General features: G+C 35.9%; 1 protein-coding gene across 1 annotated transcript in view; it reads left to right on the forward strand.

The window, feature by feature from the left end:
• Positions 1-6971: 6971 nt before the first annotated feature.
• Positions 6972-14072, forward strand: part of LOC107701393 (neural cell adhesion molecule 1-like) — a gene marked incomplete at its 5' end in the record, with an annotated part of 66205 nt that continues 59104 nt past the window's right edge. The window contains 5 exons of the mRNA XM_016503392.1: positions 6972-7059; positions 9712-9921; positions 10795-10938; positions 11206-11343; positions 12789-12906. Coding sequence (XP_016358878.1) covers positions 6972-7059; positions 9712-9921; positions 10795-10938; positions 11206-11343; positions 12789-12906 — 698 coding nt within the window. The remainder of the gene's footprint in view (positions 7060-9711; positions 9922-10794; positions 10939-11205; positions 11344-12788; positions 12907-14072) is intronic.

Raw genomic sequence — 14072 nt, forward strand, 5'->3', positions numbered from 1 at the left:
CGCCTGTAAGCTTCAGTGTAAATATTGTGTCAAAATCAAATCAATTTGAGCGCGATTTAAACCCGGATGATTGTAACCACTCTAAGTTCGTATGCCTTGGGAAACTAGCGTGTCTCCGACATAGTGATAACACTCGTTGCCTTCTCTAGTGCAGCTCAACCAGGTCTCGTCCCATTCATCGGTATTTGTGATATCACAAATCCCGGAAAATATGCGTTGTAGTCCAAACGAGTCATTCGTTGTAGTTTTTTAAAAGTGATTTCTGTTAAATTAAATATCTCCTTTTGAACTGGAATTTGAGCTTTGTAACTTTGCAGATCTTTTTATGCTCAAACAGCAACATTACAGACTAACTAAAGTTGAAAAAGTGAAAAAGCATAATAGGACCCCTTTAAAACGAATGCACATATTATTATTTTATGTGCACGATTTACTTAAAAAGAGTGAACAAATTAGTAAATCTTGCGCATGATTTAATAAACCAAGGGAACGCATTAGTAAATTATGCACACGTTTTAGTAAACCGAGGGAATTAATTAGTAAATCGTGTGCACGATTGTGTGTTCATGGTGTGTTCATTACTGTGTGCGCACTTGGATGGGTTAAATGCAGAGCACAAATTCCAAGTATGGGTCACCATACTTGGCCACACGTCACTTCATTTTCACTTTAAAACGAGGGGACAAATTATTATATCGAGCACACAATTTACTTAAAACGAGCGGATAAATTAGTAAATCTTGTGCATGGTTTAATAAACCGAGGAAACAAATTAGTAAATCGTGCACATGTTTTAGTAAACCAAAGGAACGAATTAGTAAATTGTGTGCATGTTTTAGTAAACTGAGGGAACAAATTAGTAAATTGTGCATTTGTTTAGTAAACCAAAGGAACAAATTAGTAAATTGTGTGCACGTGTTAGTAAACTGAGGGAACGAATTAGTAAATCATGTGTATGTGTTAGTAACTGAGGGAACGTATTAGTAGTAAACTGAGGGAACGTATTAGTAAATCGTGCGCACGTGTTAGTAAACTAAGGGAACAAATTAGTAAATCGTGCACACGTGTTTGTAAACTGAGGGAACGAATTAGTAAATTGTGCCCACGTTTTAGTAAACCAAGGGAACAAATTAGTAAATTGTGTGCATGTTTTAGTAAACTGAGGGAACAAATTAGTAAATTCTGCATTTGTTTAGTGTGTGCATGTTTTAGTAAACTGAGGGAACAAATTAGTAAATTGTGCATTTGTTTAGTAAACCAAAGGAACAAATTAGTAAATTGGGTGCACGTGTTAGTAAACTGAGGGAACGAATTAGTAAATCGTGTGTATGTGTTAGTAACTGAGGGAACGTATTAGTAGTAAACTGAGGGAACGTATTAGTAAATTGTGCGCACGTGTTAGTAAACTAAGGGAACAAATTAGTGCACAATTGACTTATTCTGACATGTGCAGGGCTCCGTAGAAAGTTCAGTAATGTCTTTTTTAAATGGAACAAGTGAACTCACTTTTAGAACAGAATATTTTTATTACGTGTCAATTCCAATCAAGCTGTAATATTCTCTATTTTTTATTTAATTGTATTCTTTACTGTTCAAATGGTTGGTGTTGGTATTTTTTTCACTCACCGAGGTGATTCAATTCAAAACAAATTTATAAATTACATTTTAAAATATATTAAAATAAAGTGTTTTCTGTGAAGACAACACTTAAGTTTCAGCAGCCATTACTTCTGGCTTTAGTGTCACATGATCCTTTAAAAATCATTTTAATATGCTGATTTGGTGCTCAAGAAACATTTCTAATTGTCAGTGTTGAAAAATTGTTGTGCTGTTTAATGTTTTTGTGGATACCATGTTGTACTTTTTGTCAGAATTTCTTGATGAATAAAAAGTTCAAAATAACATTTAGCCTACTTTTGATCAGTTGAATGCATCCTTGCTGAATAAAAGTGAATGTTTGAATGCTTAGTAAACAAAATTCTAGCTAAGAAATTAGCCTTTGCAACACTAAAGAGTCCTATGATGTTCTATATTGACTAAGGTATATAGAAACATTACAGTTCCTGATCCAAGTACAATTGTAATGAGGTAATGATTTAAACAAGCTCTTTCAGTGTGGATTTATCGTCTCTGAACAGTCACAGCACTCCAGACTTTCATTTAATCTCCTGTGCTTCTGTTTTCCCACACAGTGCTAGTAAACAGTTAGTTTCATATGTGGGCCTCCCCACCCAGACTTTCCTCGTGGTGTTTTTCCTTTTGTCATGAAGAAACTCTTCCCTGAGGGATGATAACCTACCCATGATACCACCGTCAGACTGCAGGCAGTTCATTTGAAATCGACATCTAGTGCTAACCCAGTTGGTTACACATGCAGTTCAGCTGTGTTGTAGAAAATATCACAAATTCAGGTATTCCCAGTCTCCAGCAGAGACGCTGAGGAAGAAATGCCTGCGAATCTCTTTATCTCTTACTTTTAAGATTCAGTGTGACAGTTCTGCAGGGCCATTTGTTTTCCCAGAGGAAATCGACAGATATGAAAGAGGATTTCAAATGAAATAGGAAATCAAATGCTAAAATGTAAGATGATTCATTCAAATATTTGAATTGATGGTGTATAAAATAATAATCCTGTCAACAATGTTCAAATGTTCTACATTTGCATCATTTTGGATGTGATAAACAGATGAGGTGAGATGATATGTCTCTGGTTGGGTGGATCTGTGAGCAAAGAGGCACATCCAGCTGCAGTCACACACACACACACACACACACACACAACTCCCTCATCGCAATAGCACTTACTCACGACTCACAGAAAAATAGTGCATGAAACACCATACACACTTCCATTGATATCTCAGATAAAGACGTCTGTCATTTACTCACACTCATTCCAAACTTGTAAGTTTCTTTCTTCTGTGCAACACAAAAGGAGATATTTTTCTAAAGTGTACTGGTAGCTTTTTATAATGAATGGACACTGATTTCAAGCTTCAAAAGTGACGCAATAGCACCATAAGTCTCATAAAACTACCATAAACTTGCTCACTGAAATCGTACCATATAGATTAGTGTGATGAAAAGATTAAAATGTCAGTTGATATTCATATAATTGATATTATCTTCATTTCCAGTGAGCTGTTGACCAGATTCAGTCAGTGAATTGAACTCAAGATTGATTCATGAATGAATCATTTAGACTGATTGAACTGGATTAGACAATTTGTTAAAAAGATCTGAGCAAGGGTAAATTTAAATCTATTTCTCACATAAAGAAGACTTGGAATTTGTTAAAAAGATCTGAGCAAGGGTCAATTTACAACCCTCTACATTGCGAGTAAATCACTTGCATATGCGACTAAATCTTCACTCTGGGCGACTAAATGATGTCTAATATTAGCCAATGGCTAATAAATTCTTAGATTTTACTCGCCAGTGTGTGAGTTGGAGGCTGAGTATAAGTTTAGCACAGACATATTTTCACTTGCCAAACACTCTGACTGAGCGCTTCACTCTCCGTCAAGCGATCTGTGCTATTTATCATTTCATCTCAATGGATGCGCAGCGCACCTGTGTTTGTGTATTTGGCGTAACATAAACTCTAGTGTGAAGGCGCACGACTCGCTGACGCTTTCTCTCACACGCGCAAAGTTAGAGAGAGAGAGAGAGAGAGAGAGCGAGAAAGAGTTACATAACATGCAGAATTGATGTGATACATGTAAATTATATTCTTTGTTTTATTTTCCTGTCAAAATAATGGAGTTCCTTTGGAATTCTTCAGCTTTTAAGAAATGCCGGGTTTTCCGGTAGTGGGTTAAGAACTGCCGGGTTCTCCGGTAGTGGGCGGAACTAATGCGCAAATGACAATCTCATTGGCTGGTGCTCACCTATTATCGTCCCTGTTTAGATTTCAGCAAATCAGTTCGAGCAAACGCACACAACCTGATTAATATTCATGAATCCAGAAGCTCGTTAATCCTTGGTGCGCTTTATATTGTTCTTATTAGTAGAATTCGTATAATAATAATATCTTATCAGTATTATTGTTAGTTTTTATTTATTTTTTTTTATTTTTTACAGGAACACTGAATGACCAAAAAAAAGCACCAGCACCAGTCCTAAGTTCATGGTTTTATATATATAGTATAGTATTTCAGTCTGGCGACGAGTAAACAAAAAAATTGACTAGCCAATGGCGATTCACTTGCCAAGGTGTCCGTAGAGGGTTGATTTAAATCTATTTCTCACATAAAGAAGACTTGGAATTTGGTGCACATGGTGTACAGACCACTTTTTTTGGTGCTTTATGTACTTTCATTACTCTGGGAAAAAAATAATAATTTAATATTTGTGTTCTACATAAGAAAAAAATGTTGTACGTAATGACACGAGGGTGAGTATATGAAGACAGCATTTTCATTTTGAGTGCACTTTTACTTTAAACACAAAACAGACTTGAGAAATGAGGTGGAGGTGTGCTGTGAAATTTCTTTTGCTGTGACAGGCTGTTTTCAAACTTGGTTCAATTGATTTGTAAGGCAAGGCAAGTTTATTTATATAGCACATTTCATACACAATGGTAATTCAAAGTGCTTTACATAAAAGGAAGTAAAATAATCATAAAACAATTATCACAACAATAAAACAAGGAATTTAAAAACTTTTAAAATTATTTAAAAATTAGTTAGAAAATGATTATATATAAAATACAGTGCAATCAGCCAATTTCTGAGGAGGTCAGCAGCAATGAGGAATGCATTATAATACTATAACAGGCAAATTATACGCCATCAATAGCTGTTCACTTTCACAAAGTAGAATGGATTGCTTTCATACCAGTTATGTTCCACAGACTCAGACTTTCAAGCAGCTCTTGAATAGCAGCTGAGCTTGAAAATTTGCATGGAATGAAAATTCACCATATATATTTATAAATGCATTTTATAGGTCTTACTGTGAACAATTCATTCATGCACATGTTTTATTTTTAGAAAAAAAGGCCTCATAATATTTAATCACAATGTCATATCTGGACCTTCCAGACGTACTCTCTGGTGATATATGCAGGGCTTCTCCAATTACTTGGTCCCTGCAAATGATTGGAGTATCTAACAGTCCCTGCAACCTTGCATTCATCTGCCTCCACTTTTGATTGCAACGCCCACGTCTCAAAATCAAATCAACAACCAATGCATAGAACCAAGCCCCTGCCCTACATTTTTTTCTTTTTCGAAGATTTGTTACACTCAGATAAATGTCACATTTCAGAAGAAAAGATGTCACTTCTGTTTCACCTCGACTTTGCAGAGCCTTTTTTTTTTTTGCTGAATTTCATTTAAGCCCTCTATGAAACTCCACCTTTATATGTAAAACAAAATTGAAATCTTTGTGCTCACATGGGCTGCTGCTTATAGCAGTTGTAATATATTCTGATTTGCTATCAGGATCTGCCAGTTTCTAACAATTGGGAATTTGGGATCCCTCATAATGATTTGCAGAGCTGAAGGTGCTACACAGCCAAGAACAGCTTCTTTTATCCTCATGATCTCACTCTGACTGGCCAAGTTTCTGATCAGACTTAGGTGACATGTAAATGTGGGCATTTGTCATGTGTTAATGTATTCATCTGACTTAAATAGTTCTGAACAATCTGTTTTTGCAGCTTTATTATAATAAAAGGTCTTTTTCCACTGGGGATGAAGTTTTCAGTTCTAAAAGTTTTCAGAGTTCAATTCTGAAGCATGTTCCCAGAAGAACATTTTCAAGCATAATTTGATTCCTCCTCGTATTTTCTTTCAGTAAAATAGTCCTGGTCATAGTGTAGAAGTCAAATCTGTCTTTAGCTGAACAAAAGCGTTCACTGTAGGCAGCATTGTTCTTGTAATTCTTCAAAGCGAATTCAAGCAGGGACTTCAGAGATTAGAGGTCTGTGGCCATTGCACACACGGCTCCAGTGTCACCATGCATCTCCCAGCATGCCTTGCTAATAAGAGGCTAATTAATTTAAAGTCCTGTCCTCAGCAGAAGTCTAGCCTTTTTATGCCTCTCCCAGAGTTGACCGATTTAAAGTTATTCTTTTATCTATACAAAAAGATTATAAATGTGTGAAGACACATGAAATAAATGGCCCTTCAACTAAGAACAACAAACATCCGATAGTATTGATTGAATATGCTGATTTAATTGAGGTTTACCCTCGTCCGGCTTTGTCCATTTATTAAATTACCTAGAAGACTAAAGGCCACCATCTGTGAGAGGATCAATTTTGTCTTCAGTCTGCTCTCTTTGTCTTTACTCATTTCCCAAACATCCCCTGCGCTCCAACATATGAATGAGAAATGAGCCACGGCCACACTCAAGTTAATGTCCAAGCTCTGAGTTGTTTCCTCAATTGAAACATATTGATCTGTTTTACTATTTCCGTTCCTAGAGTTTCTGAGGGCAAAATAGATAGAAGTATCGTTTTTAAAACCAAACAGCCTTTCTGGCCTAGCTTAGAATGAGTTGAGTGAATGAGATTTGAGAGTTTCTCAGAAATGAATCTCGGCATAATGGGTTGCATTTGTGACATAATGCTGAATGCGCTGATGTCGCCATCAGATGCAGTGGCAATAAGGCAATAAATGAATCTGCAAAACTCTTAAGGAGGTGAAATGGCCAAGTTGACAATGAGCTTGTTAGGTTCACTGTCTGTTGTCGCCTCTCGTTTAGTCGGATCAAAATGATGCGACATTGTTTATCTGAAGAGCCCGTGTCAGAGGGGTTTCCATAGTTACTTGTGCGGCTGTAAAAGAGGAGAGATGTGCCTCTTGTGTGGAATTAATGAAAAGTGCTCTCAGAGGCTGCTGAATTATGCATGTGGAGAAACGACTCACAACTGAGGAACTTTTCAAACTGTATGATTTTTGGACTAACTTTAGCTCTATTATTGCAGGTTTGTTTGATGTGTTCTTTAATCCTAATACTTTTTTCTCTCTTCAGTTTCTCTGCAGGTCGATATTACACCTGCGCAGGGCGAGATCAGTGTTGGAGAGTCTCGATTCTTTTTGTGTGAAGGTAAGTTTTCGTAATGACCAGATACCTTCTGGCCCTCATTACAGTGCTTTTCTGCAGGTAACCGCAGCTTACTGCGGGGATTTGTTTTGTAGATAATTTCAGGCTTATTTATGCCATTTATTCTTGGTTTTTGTAAGCAAGGAGCGGGATTCCTTTCTAGTTAGTTCCCAGTGTGGGCGAGGCTTCTTGGTGTGATGCCATAGAAATAGAAACAGAGTGCCAGCTGACCAGGTTACATCTGCTTCCGATATGGTTTTATATTGAGAATATATCTGGCATTTAAAATCAGTTTGACATTGAAGTTATTGGGTTATTTGCCTACCAAATTGTAATGGGTCTGTTTATCCATCTGTATTGCATATTACTGTCAGTCTTTTTCTCCTGCTGTCATTTAACCACAAACATTAACACTGCTCATTTTCTGCATTATGAGCAATCGTGTTTCCTTCAGGAAAGCAAATCTAGTTTAGAGCAGGGGTCAGAGTTCTCATACTGGGCACTAGGGAAGGGGTTGTTCGAGGTTTGTGAAAAATTGCAGAGAAAAGAAGGGAAACAAGTTTAATTTGATGAATTTGACATCATTTGCGGTTTCATTCTGATCATGAGATTTACTGTGATTATTTTATTCTGTTCAGATATTTACAGCAATAGTTTTTAATAAGAAGAATTTGATCAATAAAACAGTAAAACTCTTGTTTGAGAGAGAAAGACAGAGAGAGCGAGCACAAATACAAACTGTTTTTGAATGGATGCATCTTTCTTGGCCTCTGCTGCCTTTATTTTGTTCACTGGGGTTTTTAAGCCAATTTGCTTTGTAAAACTGCGTTGGAACAACGTTTATTGTGAGAATTGAATTTGAATAATGTTCTTTAACAGATTTATGCATCTAACTGATAGTGGGTTGGAAAAACAAACTTAGTACTAAATAAATATTTTCTAGTTTTTATTCCTTTTGGCTATGGCAATATAAAAACCAATTATTTAATTTTGCAAATATATTGTTTTTATATCACATTTACTACTTTTCTCACACAGTAGAAATAGGGGCTTTATTTATTGCAATATGTATTTGTCTTTTATATTTTAGAAAAGGCGATCATCATATTTGGAAGAAAACCCCTTTCACTCAGTGACCACCTGCTTCTAACATGGTCGATTATTGTCTGTGTTTAAAAATGTGTGTCCCCTCTTCTCAATCAATCTCAATCAATCTTCTCAATGTTACCTTCTAAAAATCTGGTACACAGTTTTAGTGACCTGATTCCTGGTCCTAAAAGGTCAGGTTTTCCATGGTTTGTAACCTAAAAAAGCAGTAATCTTCTAGATGATTCATTTGCTGAAATGGTACACTAGTGTGAATTCAACTTTAATGTCGCTGATGGTGTTCTATGTCGGCAAATATCAACGAGGACTCTGTAAACGAGTCCCATGTGAATAAGGCTTACAAGAGGAATACGTTAAACCTTTGTGTGCCTATATCTCTCTTTGAAAAACATTTTTCCTGGTTCCACTCTCCTGGGCTTCATTTGAAGACCCAAAGGCGTGGAACAGCGGCTCTGATAATTGCTCTGAACACTCGAGTCTTCACCAGTGCTGTGTCCTACGGTCCACTGATTTGGGTAATAGACTGGTAACCTGAGAATCGGTTGAAGTCAGAGGTGTAAAGAGTACCTAAAAACCATACTTGAGTAAAAGTACAGATACCTTAAAGAGAAAATTACTCCACTACACGTTACAAGTCACCAATTCCAAAACAACTTGAGTAAAAGTCTTAGAGTATCTGATTTTAACAGTACTTAAGTATTTTACTTATACTAAATATAGGCTCAAGGATGCACTAGTCAGAGACATGCCAGTGAAAAACTGTAACATTGTGGAGAAGCTGCGGAAAACAGGCAGAGGCAAGGATCTATGTGCTGGTATTTCTTGGAAAAACTAGAACAAACAATAAGGCAAAAACCAAAGGGAACAAAGAACAGAATGACTGATAAACAGACAACCATTACATTCAACAACTCACAAGGAACTAAAGAAAAACTAGGGCTATATATACACAGGGGGCTAACAAGCTTAACAAGATAAGACACACCTGGGGAAACTCATCAAGAGGAACCAATTAACAAACTGACTACAAACTGACTACAAACAACACAGGAGACAGGAAGTGACATAAAATTCCAGGGCAAGGCACAGAGAGCATGAAACACAAACAAGAAAGAGTTGATTTATGAGGAGAGCAATCACGTTTATTTTCTAAAACCAAAATAAAACAACACCTCAAAATTACATAACAAAAATCAAACAAACAAAAAAACTATATCCTTCAAAAAGGTATCTTCAGCATAATGGATAAATAAAATAATGTTAAGTAAAACTAAAAAGCCTAATTACATTTACTCCAATACTTTACACCTCTGGTTGAAGTTTTAGGTTGTGCCTTCTGACAGCTGTTGTGCCAGCGACACCTAATCCCAACTAATTCAAGCAAACAATTCAATCGCGTCAGGCCTGATTCGCTTTTGATTGATTCATCTCTGCTTTGTGGATGTTTACACAAGCTTAACTTTTAACGAAATGATGTATATGTTGACATATTTTAATACATAAGATCAGCTCATGAATGCTGATATGTTCATTTGGTTTGGGTTGTAGTTATCGGTGGGGCCAAGGAAATCGACTGGTTCGCTCCAACCAGTGAGAAAATAGAGCCTGGCAGACTGGATATCAGCGTGATTCGCAACGACGAGACGTCCTCCACTCTCACCATCTATAACGCAAAGGTTGACAACGCTGGCACATACAAATGTGTTGCCAGCAGTGGTGATCGGGAGGCAGAAGCCACCGTCAATCTGAAGATATACCGTAAGATATTACCTGTTTGATTCATCTGTGCTGGCAGAATATGTACAGTAGAATGGCAAAATTAAAGTTGTCATGTCAAATTTAAATTCACGTTTTCTATGTATTCTTTGGCGAAAACTTATGAAGTTTGGCACACTAGTTGGAGAGGGTCTGAACATTCCTTGTGCCAATTGTGAGGTCTCCATCTCAATCTCTCTAGCGCCATCAACAGTTTAAATTTTCACTTATGCTTCTGCTCATTGTATTTTCCAGAATATAAATTGCACTTGACGATAAGTTGCACTGGGTCAAAATTACATTGTTGAGAAAGGGGGGTGGGAAATAAAAGCTGCATCAGTTGTGTATATGTAATGTAAACAACAACAAAAAAAATAATGTAAATTAAACTAAACATTTACAAACACTGTAAGCATGTATATTAGTTCCCCTCATTCGACAACAAATCCTTTAATTTTAATGGTATTCAGAACAGAACAGGAATGAAAAATATAAAACAAACACAAATTATAGTGGTATTTATTATAATCAAGCCTAAACAAATTTATTTGAAGCTAAATGGAAATGCATGTGGAAAATGCACTATACAAATAAACTTGAGCTCCTATACCTCTCTTATTTAGCACAAAACCGAATGTGTTTTGCTTGATTGACATTAAATGCACTGTATATTTTAAGTCACCTTAAAATACAAGTCACAGCCTATTTCAGATGATAAAAAAATGCAAATTATATTTCCAAACATTTTTAAAGGTGCTTCTGAGGAGACTTTATTTTGGATGATGACTTGGTTTCTTGCTGTAGATTACAGCAATACAAATTGAAGCATTGCATGATAAATTGAAATTATTGCTGGACTGCTGCTGTTTCCTCCAGAAAAAATCACCTTCACAAATGTCCCATCACCTCAAGAGTTCACTGAAGGGGACAATGCCATTATAGTGTGTGACGTCATAAGTTCACCTCCACCCACCGTCCTCTGGAAATACAAAGGTGCAAAGATCCAGTTTGAAAAAGATGGTAAGTCAAAAGTTTCACACTTTACATGTAAAAAATGGTGTGTTACATAAGAAGTGTGATTTACTTTGCTTAACCCTCACTGTGAACTTTGCGTTCATTAATAAATTGATGAGATCATTAGTGCAGCCTAATGCTGCTTTCTCAGAAATGTGGCATTTTATTAATCCCTGTGATAATAGATGAAAAAACTGTTAAAATGGATACATTTGCATGCGATTTTAATACACAATTTCACACACATCTGTTCATCTTTGTTCTGTTCCACAGTCCGTTTCAGGACTTTGAATAACAAGCATCTCCAAATCCAAGGGATCAGGAAGACCGACGAGGGTGTCTATACTTGTGAGGGCCGCATTAAAGCCCGCGGAGAGGTTGACTTCCGCAGCATTAAAGTGGTTGTTAATGGTGAGTCTTACTCACCTTAACGTACCTGTAGTGCTCTGGATTTGGGCATTTCAAAAGATCCCAGCAGAATCCGATCCCACTTTGACTCCAGAGCCATTACATTGGCTGAGACAACTGGTCTCAAATGACAAATTATACAAATGCTATATTGTTCTCATTCTTTAGCTTTTTATTCTCAGGAAAATTAATAAATGTATTTTTAAATAGCACATTAATCACATTAAATTGGATTAACAAAGCTTAATCGGTCAAATTATACATTTCTTTCTTTGTCTTTTCAGTTTGCAAGCTAACAGCTTAGCATAGCATTAGCTTAGCATAGTGCTAACTGGTTAAGAAAAGCTCTCTTGATTTAGCTAGAACAAGATATCACAATATTGAGCTGTGTATTTGATCAGCAGCTGTGTTGGTGTTGAGGTTGAGTATAAAGCTCAGTGTTTTGTGTTGAGGATCAGACGTTTTTTGAAGTAGCTGTTGTCAAGCTGCTCCACAGACATTTTTCTCTCATCTCCTTTTGATTTCTTTCTTATTTGCTATGTCGTTTTCCATCCTGCGGTAAACCTGGTAATGTAATTTCACCTCTTATGTCTGCCTTTCTGTTTATTTGTTTTCTTGTTTGAGTTTAATTTGACTCCTTAGCGGGTTATCTTTATGTTGCTGTTTAGTCTGCTTGAGCGACCATGGTGCAACAAAATACAGCACTTAATTTGTGAGGTCCTTCTTATCAAGAGAGGAGGAGCAAATATTTACACAAAAATTGGTTATATCATTCATCGGCAGCCAATTTGATTTCATTTTAAGCATGTATCAGATTTGCTGCAGTGCCATATTCTCTTTGTGAATGTGATCAAAGAATCTATTTCATCAAAAGCCACATTTATGAAAGAGTAAAGATGTATTTTGAATAACTTTATATTATACACATTATCGAAATTGTGCACATTGAGGCTTGAGGCAACATTGTACCACAATGGAGTCAAAAGTATTTGGTAGTTGTAAATTACATACTTTTACTTTCTTTTCCCCCCTTATTATGTATATATTTGTATTAGTATTCCAGGAGGTTCACATCCTAGCATTTTCAATTTCTGTAAAGTGCTAATTTCTTGTTCTGCAATGGTTGTTCCCTGAAGGCAGCAAGTGTATATACAACTTGATTTCTGATTAAATGTTAGATTATATTTTATTAAAATCGATTTGGCTATGCATGTGTGCAATATTATTAAAAAAAAAAAACTATTTAGTATTTTGTAGAAAAACATATTTTTTTTCCATAATGGTACAATGTTGCCTTTAGGCAAAAGCTGTTTCAAAAAATATATTAATTATATTTAAGTGTTCTATTTTAAGTGTAGAATAAACAGTGGTATGTGGCTAAGAGGGTTAAGATATAGAAGTTTTATTCGGCTCCACATATCAAACCTGCAATTTTCTTTTCTGCTCAGTCCTGCCCACTATACGAATCCGTCAAGCGGAAACGAACGCCACCGCTGACATGGGCTTCTCAACCCTGCTGGCCTGTGATGCTGACGGATTTCCTGAGCCGATGGTGACCTGGGCACGGTAAGCCCTTTTTGTTTTTTTTCCCACAAAATCACTCCAGGAGAAAAAAAGCACTACTGAAACTGGTTTTGCTTGAAAATCCTCTTGTGTATTTTGGATTAGGAATTCAAAGCAAGACGAAAAGGCATCTGAATAAATGAAGAACTTTTGTGGATGACATGGCATAAAAAAACACACCATTAGTACTTTTAAAGTGTGAGTCTCTCCTTAGCCATCACCGTGTTCTCAGCGGGAGTGCGTACTCTCTCTGCTCGTGGAGGAGAGCGTGTGAGACACGAATCCCTTGGGATGATACAACACGCCTCAAGGATCTTTTGTTCGGTCGTGGAGGGGGGATGGGTGAAGGAGGTGTTTATTTGTCTCAAAATAACTCGGGTCCTCTCCTCTGACAAGGGTTATGGTATATTTATTACCTGTTTGACCTTAAATCAAGAGATCACCACTGTGGTCAAGAATCCAATGAATTCAAGAGTGTCTGCACAAAGACCACTAATAGAGGGGCAAATAGAAGTAGTGGTTGGCTAACAGTGTTTCCGATTTTCTTTATATGTTTTTTTTTTCCTCAGTAAAATCTCAGTTGGTGAATATTGAACATAGGGGTGCATGGGAAATGTGTTGCTTAAAAATATATTAAAAATAATATTTTGATCTAGGATCTAAAAGGAAATTGTAATTTACTGGTTTGCAAACTTGTGGATGATATAATAATAATAATAAGAGGAGGAGGAAGAAGATTGAAGAGATGATAATAATAATAATAATTATTATTATTATTATTATTAGTAGTAGTAGTAGTATAAAATACAATTATTCAATATTGATGATTTTTATTAAAGTTTCTTATTAAACTAAATATATTATACAGAGTATTGTCATATTTTTAGTTCTTTATATTAATATTTTTAGTCTTTATAAATTTGGTATAATTAATTAATTTAATGCATGATTATTACTAATATCCAATACAACCATTTAACATTCATTATCATTCAATACAGTTAATATTTATTATTTTTTTATATTTATTATTTTTATTGTAGTTTTTTGTTAAAATCTATGTATTATACACAGTATCATGTATTGCTTTATATTTTATTTCTTTATATTTTAGTCTCTCTCTCTCTCTCTCTACATAGTAATAGTAATAATAATAATAATAATAATAC

The sequence above is a fragment of the Sinocyclocheilus anshuiensis genome, unplaced genomic scaffold (assembly GCF_001515605.1).
Source record: "Sinocyclocheilus anshuiensis isolate Anshui unplaced genomic scaffold, SAMN03320099.WGS_v1.1 scaffold1906, whole genome shotgun sequence".
Lineage (NCBI taxonomy): Eukaryota > Metazoa > Chordata > Actinopteri > Cypriniformes > Cyprinidae > Sinocyclocheilus > Sinocyclocheilus anshuiensis.